Here is an 18,647-nt window from a genome sequence, read left to right as displayed (position 1 = left end):
AAATACTCAAGTAAAATACAAGTACCTCAAAACTGTACTTAATTACAATACTTGAGTAAATGTACTTAGTTACTTTCAACCACTGTCTCTCAATTTGGGGGTTCATGTTTTATTAAGGTGGATATATTATAGGTCTATTGACTACAAAAAAGCAAATGAAAACAATCTCTGATGAAAAAAAACTACACAAACATTGAATACATGCACAAACAAAAGAGTGAAAACTACAAAAGTATAAAAATGTCAACAATATGCAATTCAACATATCACCTCTGCACCATGTTTCTGCCTCTTCAACCTGTTTCCTGTTTTCTGATCATGTGACACAGAGCAGTCACGTGATTCTCAGCTTATTTTACCAGGAAGAGGTAAATCTTGCTGCTCAGGGGGAAATACAGGAAGAGGAGAAAGCAGTCATGTGCCTGCAATAACAATAATGATTGTTTAGATCAGTGGCCAGCTTCAGGTAAACAGGTGAGAGAGGCATTTTTCAGTTTTTCAGTAATGTTAGAGACAACAGTGGTACTGCTGTGTGTGTGTGTGTGTGTTTAGTGAACAGGATCTCAGCTGCTTGAGTGTTCCTTTTCTCACCGAGCTGCTTTAGTAACACTTGTTCTTTTTTTTCTGTGGCCAAGCAGCATTTGTTTTGCTCTCTCTGCAGAGCAGTATGTTCCCATGATTATTTTTATGTTTTGAACACTGTAAAATATCTCAGTTTAAGTTACCTGTATCTTAGATTAATTATAAAATTATTAATTATATAAGTCTTGCTTTTTATATGCATGAGTTCAAATTTTGTTGTCCAACTGATCATTCGCTTAACTCATCAAACTTCAAGTCCAAGCATGCATTTTTTTTGGGTTACAATGCAGCAGAAAGCCTCTTCCTCGTCATCTGAGGAAAATTACATGATTGAGGCTTGTTATGAGTCTTTTTATGCACCTGACCTATGATCACTTGTTCTCTCTTATTCAAATTATGACAGGTGATAAGGCAGGTGTCCAAGGCTGCAACTGCCTTAGGGCCTTCAAAAGTCCCAGGTTCACTGTATGTCAGTTGGTTTTCAGGAATTTAAATAATTGCAATTTTTTAAAGGAATTTGCACCACTTAAGTACAATATTGAAGTTGAATTGTTAGTTTGTATGCAACACTGAAAGCTGTTGAACTGTCAGTTCAACAGTTTTGCAAAATACAGACTTTATGTTAAAATCTTAAAATATCTGGCCAAAAACATAAAACTAACAAGTAAATCTTAAACCACCGTGACAAGAATAAAGGTCTGTATGTATGCTAGGTGTATGTGTGTAAATGTTAAACAGAGCTTTCATTTTTCTAGTTTCTTCTTTTAGAAATGGGGCCCTTACCAGTAACTCAGCTCCTGCTGGCCCTGACCTCACTGACTGTGGCCCTGGATAACGGTTTGATGAGGACTCCCCCGATGGGATGGATGGCCTGGGAACGCTTTCGTTGTGATATTGACTGTTTTGATGACCCAGAGAACTGTATCAGGTACAATCAATTGGGAAATTTCTCTAATTAGTTTACACAGGATGTTCTGGGCAAAGATACTGAAGCCTTAATCACTAACAACACAGCGGACTGAGGTAGACACCAATGTCGAGGGAGACTATAACCACAGTGTTGCACAGAGTTGTGCAATAATGATGAGAGTTGTTTGCTGCAGAAGGGGCTGGAAAAAAGAATTGTGCTTTCTGTCAAAGCACATGCACAGGACACCCATGCCAGTTACAATGTAATGATCAATAAAGAACAATGTTTTGAAATATAGGTGTAAAGACTTTTGAAAATGAACACTATATTTTTTCCTCTTTTTGCTGTCGAAGCAGTTTTACATGAAAGTATGTGACAAAATTCTCACTATGACTGCTGAGCAAGTATTTGGTTGTATTTACTTTGGTGATACTGAGGGAAGTTGAATATTTACACAGATGTATTTATAGGCTTAGTAATAGTGATAGCCTTAGCCAAATGCACATATTTAGTTTTTAATATTCATCTAGATCCAGATGATAGTAGGCAGTCATGTTGATTTTTGGAGAATTCCCAAAATGTATCTGGGCATATTGGCATGAATTGTGCAAAATGTCAAATGAGTCACACTCATGACCACTTAATTCTGGCAATATTCAGTATATCATTTATCATGTTGCTGTAGCAACTTGCACACAAGTTGAATTGCTGTGGTTTCAGTTTTCCTACCCTGCTATCTCAAGATCATTATCTTGAGATACAGATTCATTATCTTAGGATGACAAAGTCGTTTTCTTATGATAACTAATTAAACAAACCACGAAACCATCTTATAATTCCATAAAGATAATATGTGCATTTAAGGTTTTTGTTATGTACTAGATCTGTAAAATTGAGTCACATGTCTAAAATGTAGAAGGTGTTTGTTAAAAATTTGAAATGGCCGAAATTCTGGTAGATAGAAATTGTTGTGGTGATACATGTACAGACAGGCCCAAACAAACAAATGCTGTGGAAAAGTAGACTTCTGATGTCAGTTATCAGACTAGATAGCTAATTAGCTGCTCAGCTGAAGCACATTAAAATGGCACGTAAACATACTTGCAAATGTCACTTTGGTCTGGTTAGATGCTTGTGTGGTTCTTACTCTTCAGTACCACTGCAGACAACACACGGTCTGTCCATGACTTGTAGTTTACGGTGCCCTTCTAGCTGGCTGAGACCAAAAGGAGCATTTGTAATATTTACAGTAATAATCAACTACTATACAGTAATAATTAACTATTAACAATGCATTAAAAAACACAACATTATTTTTAACTGGAAAAGAGGTTGACTAAATGTGATTTCAGTTGGGTTTAAAAAATCTGACTATAAAAAAAACATGTTTCATGTATTCTTGTCCTCTGTCCATCCTGTCCACAGTGAGGGTCTGTTCAGAGACATGGCAGACCGGCTGGCTGAGGATGGCTGGAAGGAGCTGGGCTATGAATATGTAATCATAGATGACTGCTGGATGTCCAGGTTGAGAGATGAGCAGGGGAGGCTGCAGCCTGAACCTTCCAGGCAGGTCTACTTTCCTCACTTTGCAGATTCAGCATGTCTGTGTTCTCTCACCTTCCATTACTGTAAATTATTTGTTTTGAAGCCACTGGACCAGTGACTCAGGTTAAATATTTGAAATTATTCTGATGACCTCCTGAAGTACAGTTTTGCTTTGAAAGATTTCAGTAGACAGAATTTGCTGTTCAACAGCCAGTTTTCATTCTTAGGCAGATATGATAGCTGTTGCTTATTAAAAAGACAAGTGGAAATGCAACCGAGAAGCATTTTAGAGGAGTAGCTGTGTAAATGCATCTGTCTCTCCAAGCCAAGTGTATTTACATCAGTAAGCGCTGCTGTGGATAAGTGGCTTCCTGCTTTAACAATACTGAATTTATCTGTCTGTGTGTGTTAAGTGATTTCCAAGCTTTTTAGCTTATAACCACTTGAAACTTACCCATGTCTGCTTGTGACCTATGCTCACCAGTTGTATATGTTTATGAATTAGGACCAGGTCAACCAGTGTTTTTTCCCTGTTTTATTTAAATATTATTTAGAGACCTTGAAGGAATAAGATTATCCAGTAATTCACAAGAAAACCCACAAAGATTAATATAATGGGCGGGTCTTTGTGACAGTATGTGCTGACAAACTTGTGTGAACACGATTGTGCATGCAGACACATAATGTAGTCTAAACAGAGCCACATACACATCCACTGTCCGCATCAGTTTAGGAGTTCATCTCACCCTTCAATCATCTTGCATACCATTAGATTTATTGGTCTTGACCCCCATGCTGGGAATCATTGTCTTCATGGTTAGTTATTATGTAGCTAGCTAAACAGGATATCCAGAAAGGGTTCTTCCTCTTGTGGTGTTGTTGGTGATTAGCAATCACCTTTAGGAGTATTAATGCCATCTTCTAATGCCTACCCAGATTTGTGTCTGGTGCCATAAAACCAGGACGAATACAGTCAGATTGTTTATCTTGATATACTGTACTTGGAGAAGTGTAAAGGAAAGTTTATGTGTAAATTAGCCCTATCCAACTTAAACATCTCTATATTATGCGTCATGTTTTAGTTTGTTCCTTATAAAGAAACAGTGTGTGCTTACTTTCCTCAAGGTTCCCAGGGGGTATTGCAAAACTTGCGTCATATATCCATGACCGTGGACTGAAGCTTGGCATCTATGCAGACATGGGCACTTACACATGTATGGGCTTTCCCGGTACCACACTGGATAAAATTGAGATTGATGCCCAGACCTTTGCCAGCTGGGAGGTAGACTATCTGAAGTTTGATGGGTGTAACTCAAATCCTGTAGAACAAATGCTGGGTAAGAGCTTCTGCTAACCTTTAGAGCATGTTGTGATTTGTAGTTGCGTGCACAGAATGATGTAATTGAAAAGCTAAAATTGTTTCTTACAAGAAGCTACATGAGATTATGGAGTGTTTTCCTTGTGCTGCACAGGTTATCCTTTAATGTCCATGGCTTTGAACGCTACAGGCAGACCTATGGCCTACTCCTGTAGTTGGCCTGTTTATCTGGGAGGACTTCCACCTAGTGTGAGTGTCATCACTACATCACTGTCAAACCAAGTTGTTGGGTCACTGAGACCTGGATAAAACTGTGCTAATATTCTGAAACAAGACTGAATTAAGGCGATTGCTGCACTGAAGCTAGAAACTTTTTGACACAAACTGGTTTTATATTAATGCGTTTTTCACTTGTTTTATAGAAACAATTTTTTGAACTCATTTACAGACTAATTGACTTGATAAGATGAAGATCTGTAGACATACTAGCATATGTAGCCGGATTGGGTACGCCTATGATGTTCTGTGTTGTGTTCCTGGCATTTCAATTAAGAGACAAGAGGCAGCGCTGGGTCTCAGGGCTTTAGTAGTGATCTGGTAAAATACATACAAAGTAACAAAAACATCAGCTGGTGGTGTGTGTGTGTGTGTGTGCTTGGCTCCCCTGACAGAAAGAAGAAAACATATACAATTAACATAGAAGGACCGCAAATACAGCAGTTGTTAAGCTAACTTGGCAATGAACTCGGCACTCTAACGGTCGCCTAATTTCTCCAAATGTAATTTTATTAAAAACTGTGGTTAGCGATCACAAATATCGGCAGGATTTACAAAGAATGGAACTGATATGACATAGAACAAGATACAACCATTAGATCACATTAGTATCACATCTAATGAATAAAAAAAAAAGTTTATCAGTGAGTTTCAGTTGATGCAGCCTACCTCTCTATCAGTTGAATAGAGTTTTGACCCATGTGCGTGTGTACACACACCTGCGTAGCTACGCTGAACACACACACAAACCCCAGATGACATACAGGTAGGAGATACAGAGCCAACAGAACAAAAATAATAAATGGGAATGATTTGATGAAATTCATAGGCTATGGCTACATTAATCAGTTACACACGAACGTAGGGGTTTTCATAAGGATGAGGGACAATTATTTCAGTGCTTAGTACACCTTTCAACACCATGGACAGCAACACAGCAGATGAAAAAATTATGTTTTGTCTCTCACAATCCACCAAGGTATTTGTCAGTGTATCTTTGTGGCACATAAAAATAACTTTAACTTACATCTTGACAATGCTATGCCACAAGCTGGTCGTCAGTTTACAAAGATTAAAACGTCAAAACATTAAATCACAATTGCACCTCGTTAATAACAAAAACCAAGAAAGAGCTGTAGAGAGGATTGCCAGGTGCTTTACGCTTTGCAGTCTTTCTTCTTCATTAGAGTTTCTTTTCTGGAGCTCTCAGCTCTCAGGGAAACCACCACTTATGTTTGGCCGTCTTCATATGATCTTTCATATCGGTGTTTCCACCATGCGTGACTGAAAATGTACTCTTGCAGTGTGTGCAGAATGTAGCATTTTTGTTGCCTGGTACTTAACAAAGGGAGGAGGAAGCCTCCTGGTGCTCTGTATAAAAGACCAGCTTGATAACTAACTGTTAGCATACTGACAGGTTCTGTCAGAGAGAGCCACAAGCGCCATAGGCTGCAACAGCCTTGACAACGACACACTGATTGATTGACACAGGTACAGACAAATCAGTGTTGAATTCAGACATTTCGTGTATTGTTTATGTTTTTATACTGGGCTAGGTAATAAAACTGGGACATTTTAGTGTTTTAGAGATATTTGTCGGGACTCGAGACACCCAGCCTGAAACTGGGACAATTGTGGACAAACCGGGACATCTGGTCACCATAGCCTCAGCTGTACTTTTTTTTTTTGTGCATATGCAAATGTAAGCATGCTAACATGTAAACTAAGATGGTGCCTATACTAAAAATCAACATGTTAACATGTCGTTGTGAGCATGTTCAAAGGTTAATGTTAGCATTTAGCTCAAAGCACGGCAGCTGTGCCTAAGCATAGCCTCACAGAGCTGCTAGCATGGCTGTAGACTCTGAAATGAAAAAGAAAATGGATTCACTATTATTGACTTAATGATTGGTGTTATGCTTGCACAATACTTTTGTGTGCACGCTTCAAGTCGGTTTCCCTTTTTCTACCAGGTGAATTACTCTCTGCTGGGGGATATTTGTCACCTGTGGAGGAATTATGATGATATCCAGGACTCATGGGACAGTGTGCAAGGCATCATTGAATGGTTCGCCAACAACCAGGATGATCTGCAGCCAGCTGCGGGGCCTGGACGATGGAATGACCCTGACATGGTCTGATGGATTTGTCTTCATTATTGATCTGTATGACATCACTCAAGTGATCATAGAGACAATCATAGCCCTAACTGCTGTATCTCAGTGTGTCAACACATTTAAGGTTTTCTTTACTGTATTTCTGTATTTGATTCATTTGGTTTTACACTGCCGACTTACAAGAAAAACTAGCTTGCTTACGGGACAGAGTTTGGATAAAGTAAACCTATCCGTGTAACATTAGCTTTGCCCAAGGCCACATTAAGGTACATAGATTTGACAACACATCTTTTCCGCTGTGTTTTGACCTTCCATCCACACATTTCACATGTAAAGATGTTGCTTTTCAAAAATGTGGGACATATCTGAAACAACAGTCTTGTGTTTTAGAGTAGATGAGGAAAACAAGGAGATGATTGAGTGCTGTGTGGCAGTCAGTGGTGGAAGAAGTATTCAGATCTTTTACTTAAGTAAAAGTACCAATACATCAATGTAAAAATACTCCATTGCAAGTAAAAGTCCTGCATGAAAAATCCTCACATACCTCTAATCTCTCCTCAGCTCATCATTGGAAACTTTGGTCTCAGCCTGGACCAGGCTCGCTCTCAGATGGCTTTGTGGGCTATAATGGCTGCACCTCTCATCATGTCTAATGACCTTCGAAACCTGGACAACAGCGCACGGGCCATCCTGCAAAACAAAGTGGCCATTGCCATCAACCAGGACCCCATGGGTATCCAGGGAAGACGCCTGCTGCAGGTTATCATCGTTATTCAGACATCAGTTTATTTACACTAAAACATTGTTGACAGTGTGGTGAGAGGAGGGTTTGTGTCTTTAAACATCATGCTCATATTTTTCTTTTTACAATGTGTGTGTTGTTGAACAGGAGAAGAGTCACATTGAGGTGTACTGGAGGCCTCTGGTTCATTCAGCCAGTGCCCTTGTGTTCCTCAGTCGACGGACAGACATGCCCTACCGCTACCATACCTCCCTGGCTAAACTCAACTATGATGCTGGCAACTATGAGGTTTGTAAACCTTCTGTATCTTGCCCTGTGTTTTCGCATTTATACTGAAATGATTAATTTATTAATCAGTCCACAAAATGAATCAACAATTTGAAAAATTAATTGCTTCTGTTATTTACCAAGAAAAAATGCCAAGCATTCTCTGGCTCCAGCTGCTTCTATATGATTTTTTTTTTTTTGAATATGTTTGGTTGTTGCACTGTTGGTCAGTTTCTAAAAATATAAGAGAAAACTTTGTTGATCCCCAAGAGGGAGATTTAGCTCTACAGCAGAACAGGAACAGACCAGAAAAGCAGGAAGGAACATGTACAGGAAACATAACATCAACAGATAATCAATCAATCAAACAAAATCAGATTACATTACCTGACTCAAAACCATTGGGCATAAATATAATGCATGTGATTCTGATATTTCAATATCAGATCACATGATAACACAGACATCAAAGTGGCACAGTAGATATAATATATGAATAATTCATATTTATTTTTAAATTAGTATTTACACATGATGAATATAATCCCCCATAATGTGAAAAAATTACACATGTATATATGTTATATAAATGTGTATATATGAAATAACAGAATACAACAGAACACGGTAGCATAGTATGCGTGAACATAGACATACAGTATACAGGTGTCTAGACATAATACGTCTCTACCAAGCAGCAACCTCCAGGGCCGAAAAATGAAGCCAATGCAGAAGTGCCAAAAACCTGCATTCTATCTAACAGCCATCAGGGGGCGACTCCACTGGCTGCAAAAGGAAGTCCAATTGTATGGAAGTCTATGAGAAAATGACCCTACTTCTCTCTTGATTTATTACCTCAGTACACTGTTTCCTAATGAGTTTATGGTCTCAATTGCTAGTTTCAAGTCTTCTTCAATACAGCATGATATTCATTTTGTAAATTATGGTCCCATTTAAGAGTAAAATAGGCGATAAAGCAGCGTATGCTTTAGGGCGTGGCTACGTTGTGATTGACAAGGCGCTACCACTGCCACAGCTTTGCTTATGTTATGTAACCATTGCTTATAGGTGTAGCTGCTGCTATTTCACAGTATGTTTTCAGTTCATCTAGTCAGTTGTAACATTGTGGTCGCCTAAAAACAATCTTGTTCAGTCTTGTTTGGTTGTAATAAAAGACCCATCAATGAGTCGGATGATCAGTTTTTCCGGTGAGTACATTTTGTTTTAATGGTTTTAGGCCTGTTTTTCGCTAGCAAAAATTAGCATTAGCATTATCACTGTTAACCATGGATTGTAAATGCACCGTGCTAACCAAGCTAGCAGCTAGCGCTATGGTCAGCTCCACTCTCTCGTCCAAATATGGTCACTTCTGGCTCCAAAAATCAAACATGGCGACGGCCAAATCCAAGATGGCGATGGTCAAATCGCTGACCATAGCGCTATGGTCAGCTCCACTCTCTCGTCCAAATATGGTCACTTCTGGCTCCAAAAATCAAACATGGCGACGGCCAAATCCAAGATGGCGATGGTCAAATCGCTATCCTCGAGGCTTCAAAACAGCAGTTCGCAAACCAATGGGTGCTGTCACAGTGACTACGTCCATATTTTTTACAGTCTATGGTCTCTACATCATTTTAGTCATGACCTACATGGACATTGACTGAAAACTGAGATCAGCACTGAGGCTGCTAGTCTAACTGCAGTAAACTGGCGGTAATGGGTGATAATGCTGCGTGTAATCACTGGAGTTGTGTGTTCTCTGTCTTGCCCTGACACGTTGCTGAGCAGGGTGTGTTGATCCTGATGTGGGTGTGTTATGAATATTCTGCCTACTCTCCCCATTGTCTGGACACACAGACTGACAGTCACTTATTATACTTACTTATTATATACTGACAAAAAACTCACTATTAGCTACAAAATATAAATGTGAATAAAATCAAAACGTATAAAATACAATTTATGATATGTATATTAATCCTAATCTTCTGTTCTGGGCACCCCTGGCCGTCTTAAATCTCTCCAAAAACATGATCAACTTGACATTCAACTTTTCCTAATTTTATGAAAATTACTAATAAACATAATTTTGAATTGATGACATGTTTCAGAAGTCTGCTACAGAAAATAACACGACTTCTGTTGGTACTGTAAAACTTGCTTGAATACAACAGATGTTTAGATACTCTTCATCTATGATTGGTATTGAGAGAGAAACAGAGAATTTGACCTCTCTGAGGTCTGATTGTCCCCAAACATCAGTAACGTCACCTCCATCAAATGTGCAAGCTCAGTGTGTGGTAAAGGGAAGGTACTTGTTTATTTTTCATATACATCCTGCTGCCTTCATCATATATATATGGCATGATTTAATAACAAATTTCACATTTCACATTATGCCCAGCAGCAGTCATAAATCCATCCAACAGCAGTCAGAGACAAACCAGACAAACTGATATTTATCTCCAGCTCAGCCACTCTACTATGCTGTCTTAGTATTTCATTTCATGAAGTAGCTTATTTATCCAATTTAAACACATTATTTGGTGAAATATAACTCAAATCATCAAATGTGAATTACCTTGTCTCCTTCAGCCTTACATATTCTCTTTCATGTTCCTTTTTAGGCCTACGATGTGTTTACTGGCTCGACAGTGAAGGGGTTGAATGCCACAACAGAGTTGACACTCTCCATCAATCCCTCAGGTGTTGTCATGTGGTACGTCTATCCAGAACAGTACAAAGAAGAGGCTGAGACACTCGTCCAACAGCACATGAAAGCCTCATTTACATTCCACAAAGCTAAAGCTTTGCATCATACTGTCTTATGACGGGATTTTATAGAAAGTTTTAACATGTTTGACCTTCATATACCTGATGAATATCTGACAGAAATGTAATAAACCAATAAGCGAGACAGTGTGCAGGAGTTTTTAATTTTTAGTTCAATGAAAGATAAAAGTAAAAGAAATTTACTTTCAGTCCTGCTCACAAACTTCAGAATTAAAAAACTATTTATCATGGGGTTCCGGTTCCCGAATGGCAGCTAAAATAACAGCTCCTTGGAAAAAACACTTACTTCGCCCCTTCAAGCTGTCAAATACAAAATTTCTCGATAATACTTGAACTGTGTCGGGCAAGAATGGGGAAGAAGCATACAAATAAATAAAATAAAGCAATAAAAAAAGAAATTAAAAAAGCACTGTTAAAGAACCAGCAAATGGAGAAAACACGAAGAACAGCTCTCCTACACAGACACAAGATTGCAGCTAACGCTAATCCAAACAATGTGGCAAGTTTAACAGAAGTTTAAGAGGAGATATGCGAATTTCACAAGGACACAAAACAATAACTAAACAAAATGAAATTCAAGCTCACCAACATTAATCAAAAAGAAAGCGGAGCCAGAGACATGACTTGAAAAGGTGTAAGACCGCATTCAAAATGTTGAAAAGGTGCAAAGTAAGATGATAAAAGTGATAAACCAACAAGAAGATAAACTTCTTGACCAAGAAGGGAGATCCTGATGGGAGAATATAAGGATATATAATGTTCCTGAAGGAGCGGAGTGGTTGCCTGTGGTGGAGTTTGTGGAAAAGTTACTCTGGGACATCCTGGACATCCGCCAAACTACAGAGCTTGGCATCGAGAGAGCACAGCGGGTGCTCTCCCCATGACCCTCTGGGGACAGGGAAGACAAGCTGTGGTCAATAATAGCTAGAAGTTTTGACTAACTGTAAAAGTGCTGCTAAGCTAAACAGAACCTAAAATAGATGGTGCTATATTCATCTTAAAAAATACACATTTAATATGAACTTTTTGTTACTCTATATATTTTTTGCATTGATTCCTTTTTCCCCATTTAAATGAGAATATATACATGGGTGGAATACACAGGAAAGTCTTTTCTGTGTAATGACAGACTTTGTCATAATTTTTTTGGGAGCTGCAGGAGGAGAGGCTTTCCCCCACAGCTAGACGTTTCCTCTCAGCCCAGGGTCAACTACTAGAGATCCCAGCCTTGGAATCACACTTTATCTATTTGTTCATCTGCGTTTCTTTGTTCTTGCTTTCACAGAGTAGATCTGTTATGTTCTATTTTGCTAATTTCAATGATACATTGACAGATAAATACGTATGGCTAGCGGCAAAATAAAATTCATTTCATGTAATGACAATGGGCTGTTGAATCCAATAAAACACAGTAAAATTCTGTCTAAAATGAAGAAAGAACAAGACCATGTGGTATATCTACACTCTTATCCTGAATTAGTTGACTTTACTAGAAAATTGCGTGGAAACGGAGTCTAAGTTGTATAAAATAAATGTTTTAAGTTAAACACACATAAACATAACAAATATAACATTTATCACAAAATCATTTGTTAAGTAATCTCTTTTCATCTAATTTGATTAATTATACCATGTTGATTTTGAGATAATTATATTAAATACATTCTGTTTCAACAAAATTGTAGGGAACTGAAGAAATTAAACAATACATTTAAATGTCCCAAGGTAATTTACTAGTTGACAAAACATTGGAAGGTAACACTTCAAATGTCAAAATGAAGGAATATGAATGCACAGCCTGCTATATCCTTATGAACAACTGGACACATAAACACCTCTACAACTTGAGAAGGACAGATGAACTGTGTTAACTATATCAGATCAACTGAGCACTAATATGCAGTCCTAAGCATACGCTTCTGGCTGGACATTCCTGTCCCTTATTAAATCACTCATTACATAATACAAAATAAAAAGCACCTGTTCAACGTTTCCTTTGTATCACTGGTGACAAAGGGGAATGAAACCACATGAGGCTTTTGTGTTGTATTTTATTAAACTTGCAAAGTTTTTGAGGCGCTATTGGGGTCAAAGAGGGGACAATAACAATATGGTGAAGAGGCATGAGGTTGTAGTGGACAATAAATAAAAACAATAATCTAAAGAAAAAGAATTAGCACCAATTGAACTATACAGGTCAGCAGAGCCATCTGCAAAGTAGTGCTGAAAAACACCCATGAATGTCCTTTTTGGATTTGTAATGTTCAGTTCTTGGTCCATTAATTATCTTCCTAGTTACATCCCCAACCAACTACAACTTACCAATATCCTGCCTGCCATACCTTCTCATATGGGCCTTGAAGAATAAATAGGCAGTGGAATAAAGAAAGAAAAGATGACAAATGTTCGTTGAAAGGACTAGATGTTGCAATCCCTAGTGTTAACACTACTTCTAATTCAGGAGTTCTTGAAGGATGGCTGCTATAAGGCTTTACCAGTGGGACACATCGTCAGTTGTGTACCTCAGCATCACAGGGTGTTTCGGCCAATTATTACAATACACTCTCTGCTGAGGCAGGCCCACCACAGGTTGATCAAGCCTGGGTGTGTGTCCCGTGGTTGGCTGTTCGCCTTAGCAGCCCAGGTGGTGTCGCTCCTCTTCAGCCACAGCCAATGGCTTGTCCTCTCGGTGGTGTTGGCCAGCTCTTGGATGGCTTGTCTGTGAGCCTGTCCCCTGACTCTGACCTCCCTAAGGAGCTTCGCTGTTGTGCTGGCTACAAATCCCCTACATCCCACCTCCACCGGGATATTTTTGTTATTGTCAGTATGAACTATATGAAATGAGCAAAAATTAGTGTCTCTTATAAATAAGTATGGTTCAACTAGCCACCACCAAAATTAGATGCTGCTGATCAAAGCAAAATTAGGGTTCTTATATCATCTTTATCCTTTAATGTTAGTGAATGCTATTCTAGCTTGTTGGCAAGCTTAATAGCATAGCCTACCTAGTTAGCAAGCTAACTTGCTAACCCAGCAGTAGCTCATATAGCTACAGCTCTAGGTAGGTACTAGACTATAATGATTAAATATGACTTAAAGACATGCAGTTAAGGATTTTGTTCAGTTTAATGTGGATTTTGTTCAATTGTACTAACTTCAATTTGGAAAACTTAGCATACCTCTGAAGAAGTACAAAGGAATTTTAAAAGAAGCACAGGAGCAGCACACTGATGATGTCAGAGGGCTGTGATTGGTTGATCGCAATGTTGGTCCACGAACACAATGTTGGATGTTGATCCAGGAACATGTCCTTCTTGGCTAAATCACGTCGTGCCTCTGCTTAACATAAGCATACATATTTCATATATACTATATGAAATATGCAAAATACTGCAAACAACTTATTTGATTTAGTAATGAGAACATTTTTTTTTACAAAACATGAAAGTATAATTATAACCACTCAAAAGTTTAATTAAAACCATAATCTTGGTTTATAGTGTACAGGAAACTCATTTAAATGATAAAGAACATGAAAAACTAAAGAGAATGGTCTTCACTAATCTGTTTCTTCTTCTCATACAAATCAGAACATAGAAGAGGAGTTGCTATTCTTATCTAAAGCAGGCTAAATTTTGAAAAAGTATTTGAAATGGGAGATAGAGAGGGTAGATATATTTTAGTAAGGGGAATATGGATGGGAATTCAGTTATTCTATTGAATGTATATGCACCCCAAGGAAGTGATATTAGTTTCTTCTAGAAAATCACTAATATCATGATAACAGAAACAGAAATTCTTTTTGTTGATTTGTGGGGGAGATTTAAATATACACTTACAACCAAAATTAGACATTTCCAGTAGAAAAACCCATGAAACAAAGTCCCTACATAAGAAAGTTATCACAGTTTTTGAGGATGTTGGTCTAATTGACATATGGAGAGACTTTTTCCCTAACAGAAGGAAGGACACTCACTATTCTGCCCCCACCCCCTATATACAAGAATAGACTATTTCATAACATTTGGACAAGATAAAGACAAAATAAACACCTGTGGAATTAGTACAGCAGATTTAAGTGACCATGCACCCATATATTCATCCGTTGATTTTAACCTGCAACCAAAGAATACCACATGGAAACTAAATTCAAGTCTTCTCCCTACTTTAAGGAACAAATTAAAAAAATATTAGTCTTTACTTATAATTCAATGATAATGGAGAGGTCTCATCTCCTATTCTAAGGGATACGGTAAAAGCAGTTTTAAGCAATATCTTCATATAAGAAAAAAAGGAATAAAACATTAGAGGAATTACAAAACAAGCTGAAGAAACTAGAAAGAAAACACAGATTGCGTTTGGTGCAGGATACATTTGAGGAAATTAGAAAAAAATAGGAACAAAATTAACAGTTTGGCTACACAAGAAATCATGAAAAATCTAATGTTTCTGAAACAGAGACACTATGAGAGTGGATGTTAATCTACAAAAATCTTGGCGTGGAGACTGAAAAAAAGGTGGCAGAAAATGCAATTCATAGACATAGGGATCCAAGAACAACAGGGATTAAAAAAAGATACACTAAGTGAAATTCAGGAAGCTTCTGAAGTGCTTTACAAAACTCTATATTTCAAAGTTCCAGGGGGAAGCGTAACCCAAACTGACACCTGAATTCCCTAGAGTTACCCACTTTAAACAAAAGACAAAACAGAGCAATGACTGCTGACATAATTGAAGGTGAATTAAAACCTGCAATTAGCAGGTTTAAATTAAACAAGTCACCAGGATCAGATGGTTATACGGCAGAGTGGTATAAGGAATTTAAAAATGAGCTACTCCCAACACTGAACTGAACTATTAAAAAGACAATTACATCTGATTGACAAGAGCCGTGACACTGTTTACATAAAACTCTTTACTCTTCAAGTAAAGGCGTGGTTTGCACCTTTTTTAAAGCCCAGACATGCAATCTCAGCTATACCAATGAAAGGTAAGGATAAAATGGAATGTGGGTCTTTTAGACAAATATCTGTTCTTAATGTAGATTATAGATTATTTACTTCCATCATGGCCAGACGATTAGAAGAGTTCCCACCCACGCTGATATATAATGATCACACAGGTTTTATACAACACCACCAAACACAGGACAACTTCATATATTAAAACAAAATGGGAAAAGGAAGGAGGGATAATTATATCTGAGGAAGAATGGACAACAATATGGTGGTATCAATGGAAGTGTACCAGTTCACAGAAATGGAGGGAGTGTGGCTGGAAAAGCCTGATAAGGTATTTTATTACACCCATCTCATGGAGACACTGTGGAAACCAAAATGCAAACCACTTTTGTTTTATACATGGTAGATATCTTTTTCTCTGTTTTTACTTTTCTGTGTGTGTACTTCTTAAAAAGACTATTTTTAGATCTGTGACAAACATGAATATATGATATATATATAAATACAGTATCTGAACTACATCTTGCCACAATATTTCTGCTTAAAGGATATCTTTGAGTGTAACAACACTACTCAGAAATCCTCCAAAGACAGAGATTGATAATGTTTTTGTAAGACGTTATACAAGTATACTATCCTTACCTCTATTACCTATACCATCTGAGTTAAACTACTGGTGCTGATTAGGCCAATAAACAGGCCCAGTGTATATGAACTGATAAAACTGGACTGTCTGTTTCATGCACTTTTTATATAATGTCTGTTAAGTTCTATGTATGCATAGTTGTGATTATTTTAATCTGGTCCATGAAAGTTGAAACATTCTTTTAATAATGAGTAAAGTTAAGTAATTGTTACAACCTTCAAAACTCTGAACAATGGGAACAGTTCAGACTGCGTGATGTTGCAGTGGCTCACCACCGATGGGCAGTGCAGACTGAAAAGTACAATCAGAAGTTCAGACTGCTAATTCCTCTCCTGAGACATGATCACAGACATGGTGAGGTCTGCTGCCTCCACCTTCAGCTCAGAGCGCTATTAGGTTAAGTGTGTTTGGATTGTGTTGGGTAAGCTTGTTTAAGCTTTTTGTCAGATAAAGTTAGAGCTGAGCCTTCTTAATCTATACTGTGGTTTCACAGGGCCGAGGATTAGATGAAATGTAATTAGGTTTAGTGGAAAATGAAACATTCAGTGATGTCATGATAAATAAAACAGTGTGTAAACTTTTACCTGCAATCTAAACCTTCAGGTCACCACCCAATATTGCACATTGGGTGGTGACCTGAGTTGAAGACGGGTATATGTTATTGAACTTTTAAAAGTAGTGTTATTAATATGTACAACATTAATGCCACAGAAGCAATGTCTGTCTGCATCACCCCCCCACACCCTTTTTTTTTTTACTTTTAACACTACTATTAAAAGTTCAATAACATATACCCGTCCTCAACTCAGGTCATCACCCAATGATAAGATATTTATATGACTTACATGTAGCCTTATCTCTCCAGGGATTTCTAGCTTTAATGCTCCTAATTTTCTTCTCTTAAAGGATAATTCTGCCAATTTTCCATATTTTTCTTATTGTTAACAAATCTCAAATAATCTGATCTACTAACAAATATTGTGTGTGTATCCAAAGCCTGATATATCTTACTCCTCTGTGCCTAGTTTGTTTAGAAACGGCTAATGACAGAGATCCCATTTTCAGTCTTTGGAGAGTAGTTTCATTTCAGGAAGAGACATCATACATGCATGAGGAGGCAGGTCTGTTGACAACGCTCAGCTAGCTTGATGTGCTACGTATCACAAAGTCTTGACTTTGTACTAAAATTCTTTTGAGAAATCTATAATGTCTGATCAGTACAATGAGTGTGAAAAAATGGTGATTGTTTACTGTGAAGAGAACTGCATCCTTGCACATATGCTGTTATTACTCTTTGGAGCTGCTTCTAAACAAACTAAAGTAACCACCATCTTCATGACGAAGAAACATGTCACCCAGTGCAGATGAGTGACACCCAGTGCAGATGAGTGACTCATTGACATAGTTTTGGGACAACAGTGGAGGTCCACAGCGCAGAGGAATAATGTATATCAGACTTTGCATACACACACAATACTTGAAAGTAGGTCAGTTTATTGTTGGTTTGGATCCAAATATGAGATCCGTTGACAATAAGAAAAACATAGAAACTTGCTAGTCTTATTCATTAAATCATTAAATGGAGATATCAACCCAATATATGATAAAACTTACTAAACTGGTATTTCTAACAACTTTTCTTTTTGATAAAGACAATTGAACTATAGTTGCTACCAATGCTAGTCTCACATCGATAATGTTTGTGATTGATCTTTTAGTTTGGTGGATCAGGGCATGTGGTTGGAAGAGGGTGGAGGACAGACCTGACTTGTAATTAGCAACTTATGCAAAACACCTGGGAGACATCTGGAGAGAAACACTAGAAGTGTTGAGTTTTTCACAACAATCCCGCAAGGGTGGCTTGTTAGATTTGTTGTTTTGAATTGTGTGACAATTTGAAACTTTTCCATCCACCTTTTACGTTAAAATAAAACCTGAGATGCCTTCATCAAGAGAAGAGCAGTCTGGACATAGACAAAAGAGGTCAACCAGCCAGACTGCTGATATCATCGTCAACCAACCTTGTAGAATGACACAGCATTAGGTAGGTGATACAGAGTCCAGAGTCCTGCAGCTGCAGGTGAGTAACAAACAGGAACATCCTCCTGTCAAACTTGCAACATACAGGGTCAGGCTCTCTCTGTGCACATTAGGTGGAAGATAGAACATGTTTTCAGTAGCCCTAACACTTCCCCATGTACCCATTGAACCAGCTGACTGCAAGCCACACCCCATCAAAAATGAAAAAGTCCTCCAAAAATTCGAATCAGTACTTTAGACATTAAAGTCAACTTTCCAGCTTTACAGAGATATTTAATCTCTTTTAGCTTATTATTTTGGTTTCATTGCTCATTTAATGCATAATTCAATCTCAGCAAATATTACTGGGACCACTATAGAAAATTGCAGATGAACATTTAATATCCAGGAATTCACATCATAGACACTACCACTGACTATACCTGTAACAAACTGACCACAATTTCACAC

The 18,647-nt window shown here is 37.9% G+C and overlaps 1 protein-coding gene across 2 annotated transcripts; it reads left to right on the top strand.

Moving 5' to 3' along the window:
- Positions 1 to 331: 331 nt before the first annotated feature.
- Positions 332 to 10,679, top strand: LOC121904866 (alpha-N-acetylgalactosaminidase-like). Of its 2 annotated transcripts, none has more exons than XM_042422637.1 (9): positions 332 to 474; positions 1,351 to 1,510; positions 2,918 to 3,058; positions 4,163 to 4,374; positions 4,510 to 4,604; positions 6,605 to 6,766; positions 7,310 to 7,507; positions 7,638 to 7,778; positions 10,385 to 10,679. In XM_042422637.1, the coding sequence occupies exons 2-9, from the start codon at positions 1,353 to 1,355 to the stop codon at positions 10,586 to 10,588; spliced, it is 1,311 nt and encodes a 436-aa protein (XP_042278571.1). In that variant the 5' UTR covers positions 332 to 474; positions 1,351 to 1,352; the 3' UTR covers positions 10,589 to 10,679. The 2 variants fall into 2 exon arrangements, with proteins under 2 accessions (XP_042278571.1, XP_042278572.1); XM_042422638.1 differs by having other exon boundaries at positions 1,338 to 1,510.
- The last annotated feature ends 7,968 nt before the right edge of the window (positions 10,680 to 18,647 follow it).

The sequence above is a fragment of the Thunnus maccoyii genome, chromosome 10 (assembly GCF_910596095.1).
Source record: "Thunnus maccoyii chromosome 10, fThuMac1.1, whole genome shotgun sequence".
Taxonomy (NCBI): domain Eukaryota; kingdom Metazoa; phylum Chordata; class Actinopteri; order Scombriformes; family Scombridae; genus Thunnus; species Thunnus maccoyii.
The sequence above is the reverse complement of the archived record's forward strand: the minus strand, read 5'-3'. Positions and strand labels throughout refer to the sequence as shown.